Genomic DNA, 4,000 nt, shown 5'->3' on the forward strand with positions numbered 1-4,000 from the left:
GCCGCTGTAAACTATAAGGCCTACCTGGGATGGAGGAAATGGAAAGATGTTCTTTTGGAAAAACCTTGTGTGTACCAAACCAGGGGATTACAATTTATCTGCAATGATTATTTTTAAAAAAAACCTGAGAAACTGAACAATAAGGCTGCAATTTATATTCTAAGCATCATGTTCTTATGCATGATAGTGAAGAAACAAAGCAGATTTGCTTTAAAATGTAAGCCCTGACAATAAAACACACACCCTCTAAGGTTACTTGAGCCAAAGGATTGCTGTTTGAATCCAACTAAAGCATTTATTGACCCCATTATAATTTTTAAAAAAAAAATTTTCAATCTGGACTTTGAATCATATAAGAAAATGCAGTTTACGTTATACATTTATCCTTACTAAAGAGCTTTTAAGCATCACAGCTGTCTGAGTGCTTCACTGAGTGTTTCACGTCACATATAAAGCTCTCAGATCAAGTCACTGGATATCATTCTGATTTTCATCAACTCCCTGTTCCTTATGCACTTAATAATAATGTTCAAAAGGATAAGCTAACAAACGAACAGATATGAAAACCGACTTTCTCTTATCCGCATTTTCACTGAAGTGTGGAGGAGGCAACCTGACCCACTTACTCCACTCACTTAGCTTATCCACATATGTCTGCATTAATTATAAACAAAATTACTAATCATACATGTTTGACAATTTGTTTTTAACTGTTCTTTTGGACTACTGGACCATTAGTTCTTAATATCTGCCTCAAACAAACCAACAAAGGAACAAATGGGAAGAGAAATCTACAGTTTTCCTCGGACATAACGTGATTAAAAATGACATATTTTAGCTCTTAATGTGGGAGAGAAAAGGGTTTACACAAGAAATTACTGGCGCAGTTATGCTTGGCCTAAGGGTTGTCACATCAACTTCTAGAAGTTAAATAGCACTGAAGTACATTAAGTGGAGAACTGTGGGATTTCAAGCACATGGTCTTCATCAGGAGCGACACAATCTATTCGATCTGTTTTGACTGGCTAATTGGAAAAATGTTTTCCGTCCAATATCAACCCAAGTCGAAAAGCAGGATGGGGATTCTGGTTCGGAAAGAATGGAACTTCTCCCGCCCATCTGAGGCACATTTCTGGATTTCCTTGGTGATATAACTCTTTAACTCTCACCAACTCCACACTTCAGCTTCTGTCTTGTCTGTGGCCTCCATCCTTCTGCATAGTTCCCATGCATGGGGTGGAGACAGGAAGAAGCAGAGGATGGACCGTCGCACGTCACCAGCACTCCCCAGCTCTCTCGCTTTTCCTCGCAGCTCAGTCAGGATTGATGGTGAGAGAGATGGCCCGAAGTCAGCAGCAGGAACTGTGTTGAATGAAAACAGTGAAGGACTGAAAAAAAAAAAAGGTTTTCATCGTTAAAGTGTTGTTGGACCCGTTTTGGAGTCAACTTCAGAGAGGAGCCGCTGATTTGCGTTTGCGCGTCTGTGCCCTGAATGTTGCGCCACATTGCGTTTCGCTGTCCAGCTGGCATGTGAGTGATTGCGTGCAGTTTGCAGTGCGCACGGTCGATTACCACCATTTGGACTGGCAGTAGCTCTGATGAGTCTAACTATTACACGTCCGTGGAGCGCTTTTGCCAGATGATACCTGTTGATTTTGCATCGCGCCATGTCCTACTGTCGGACTGAAGTGGACAATGAAGTTATGGGATAGTCTAACCACTTGTTTGATACTGCTGAGTGCCGTTTACGCCAGCCCGCTGCTCCAGAGCCCGCAGCAGCCCACGTCCACCAAGAGGAGAGGGCGCGTCGCCGAGAGTCCCCCCGAGCTCCCGCCCGTTCAGATCGGCCTGTCTGTTTCTTCCACGAGCATGAGCCGCGCGGATACCGCAAACAGGGACGAAACGCTGGCTGGAGGAGACAAATGTGAGGGTAGCGAAAGTGCGCAAACCCGATATGTCATTTGCAATGAGATTTGTGTGAATTGCTTAAAGACGTGATGGTGATGTGTCCACCAGAAAGAGAAAAAAAAATCAAAAATTGGCAAACCTAACAACAAATAGAAAACATGTGTAAGTGGTCACCAGTTAAGTTGCTTATACTTAAAATTTCTTTTATTTTATGCTGAACGAATATTTGATTCAGATTGATCATGGTCTTAAAACCTTTGCAGTTACACGTCTCATCATACTCAGTTTATTGGCAGATGAATGCCTCTTTTTTTCCCCTCAGAAGAATAACTTCAAGTGGTAATAATTAGGAATTCATTTTCCATCAAGTAACTTGTGCCACGAGGCTACATAGTAGCTGTGTTGTCTTCATTGTTTAATCCCACTTAAACGTAAAAGCGTCTGGTGACAATGGGACTCATTCGTAAGACACCTAAATCCAGCCCATCAGTATTGCCTCCACAGAAGAGACCTCTGTATCATTTAAAGATGTGCATGTGTAGTTTAGTGACACAGCACTGCATGTGTTCAATAGCCAGTGGGGTGTGTAGAAGTGAAACAGTGTGTTCTGTCCAGCCTTATGCATGTCTCTTAATTGGTTTCAGACACCACTGAGGAGCCCCTCCCAAATGAGTTTGAAGATGTGGTGAACTTCATCAAAGTAACCATCAGTAGAATGCGTCGCTCCTCCTCGCTCACTGTGTCCTCATCTACCTCCACCACCAGCACCACCGCCGCTGCCGTCCCCATCTCTTCCCCCTCCAAAGATAACTTTGACAGCAGGACCCGACATAGAAGGAGAAAGAGAAAAAGGACAAGCCAGCGAAATAGTAACAGAAGAGAAGGGGGATCTAGAAGTGCTGGCGCAGGTGGGAAGATTAGAGGCGGTGGTAGAGGACAGGGCTGCGTGCTAAAGCAGATCCACCTCAACGTGTCTGACCTCGGTCTGGGCTACCGCTCCAGTGAGGAAATGATATTCAGGTACTGCTCAGGACCGTGCAGAAAGTCAGAGACAAACTACGACAAAATCCTTTACAACCTCATTCACAACAGGAGGCTTCCCGCCAAAGACGTTCCCCCTCAGGCTTGCTGTCGGCCAATAGCGTTCGACGACGATCTCTCGTTTCTGGACGACAGCCTGGTTTACCACACCGTGAGGAAGCACTCCGCCAGAAGATGTGGCTGCGTGTAGGGAGTGCAACTTGTCAGGCTTTGTGTAATTTAAACTTTTTATACTCCCACTCTATAGTGGTATAATGTTAAGTGTTTTTTCTTTTGTTTTGATTTCACTCACAGAAGCTTTTTTGGCATGTGGTGATTTATGACTTGGATTTAGCAGTATAGGAGTAAATAAACAGGAAGTGGCATTACACAAGTTTTCACCCCAGAGAAATTACTTTTAAGAGTTACCTCGGCACGGTTACAGCTTCTATGACTTCCTTTACAGCCTACAGCTTGGCTATGTGGGATTTGATATTCCCATCTATACTCAGTCACAGTCACACATTCAGCAAACTCACTCTGTCTACTGTACAGCACATAAGTTACACAAAACATCACGCATATGAGATGTATTTATGAAATCTTGAATATATTAAGTTATTGATATTTATTTGTTTTTTGTAATGAATAAATGTTATTTATTACTGTGATCAGATCTATGGGAGTGTGCCAAAGATTTAAATCAAATATGATTTATTTTGATATAAAAGCAGTACACTGCAATACCATCTTTTACGCATCAGTATCTAATCTTAAAGGTACCCCGTTGAGTTGTCTTGACAATGTTAAGAGTGCATCCAGGGTTTCTCACCACAACACAGTGTGGGTGCCTTTGAGGTCTCGCAAATGAGCCAGCACACATTTCGAGTCTAACATTGTTTACATCCATGTTCACTAGCTTCTAGGCTTATTTGTCTTCGTCCTTTCTACTCCTGCTTCTTTACTTCTGTTACTCCCACTGATCAGCAGAGCATCTTAATTATGTAGGAAGCTGTACGGCATCTGTCTGTGCCGTGCGTGTGTGCACGACACAAACAGAATGCAGACCTGT

The 4,000-nt window shown here is 43.0% G+C and overlaps 1 protein-coding gene across 1 annotated transcript; it reads left to right on the forward strand.

Annotated features, from left to right (window-relative positions):
- Positions 1-1,695: 1,695 nt before the first annotated feature.
- LOC146621351 (glial cell line-derived neurotrophic factor-like) lies at positions 1,696-3,139 on the forward strand. The gene is made up of 2 exons (XM_085368352.1): positions 1,696-1,924; positions 2,553-3,139. The coding sequence occupies exons 1-2, from the start codon at positions 1,696-1,698 to the stop codon at positions 3,137-3,139; spliced, it is 816 nt and encodes a 271-aa protein (XP_085224478.1).
- The last annotated feature ends 861 nt before the right edge of the window (positions 3,140-4,000 follow it).

The sequence above is a fragment of the Diplotaxodon limnothrissa genome, linkage group LG12 (assembly GCF_057381915.1).
Source record: "Diplotaxodon limnothrissa isolate DT_005_m linkage group LG12, D_limnothrissa_male_GT1.1, whole genome shotgun sequence".
NCBI lineage: Eukaryota > Metazoa > Chordata > Actinopteri > Cichliformes > Cichlidae > Diplotaxodon > Diplotaxodon limnothrissa.

Coding starts and splice junctions, on each gene's coding strand:
- LOC146621351 (XM_085368352.1), top strand. CDS start 1,696: ATGAAGTTATGGGATAGTCTAACCACTTGTTTGATACTGCTGAGTGCC. Junction 1,925..2,552: donor GCTGGCTGGAGGAGACAAAT/GTGAGGGTAGCG, acceptor AATTGGTTTCAG/ACACCACTGAGGAGCCCCTC.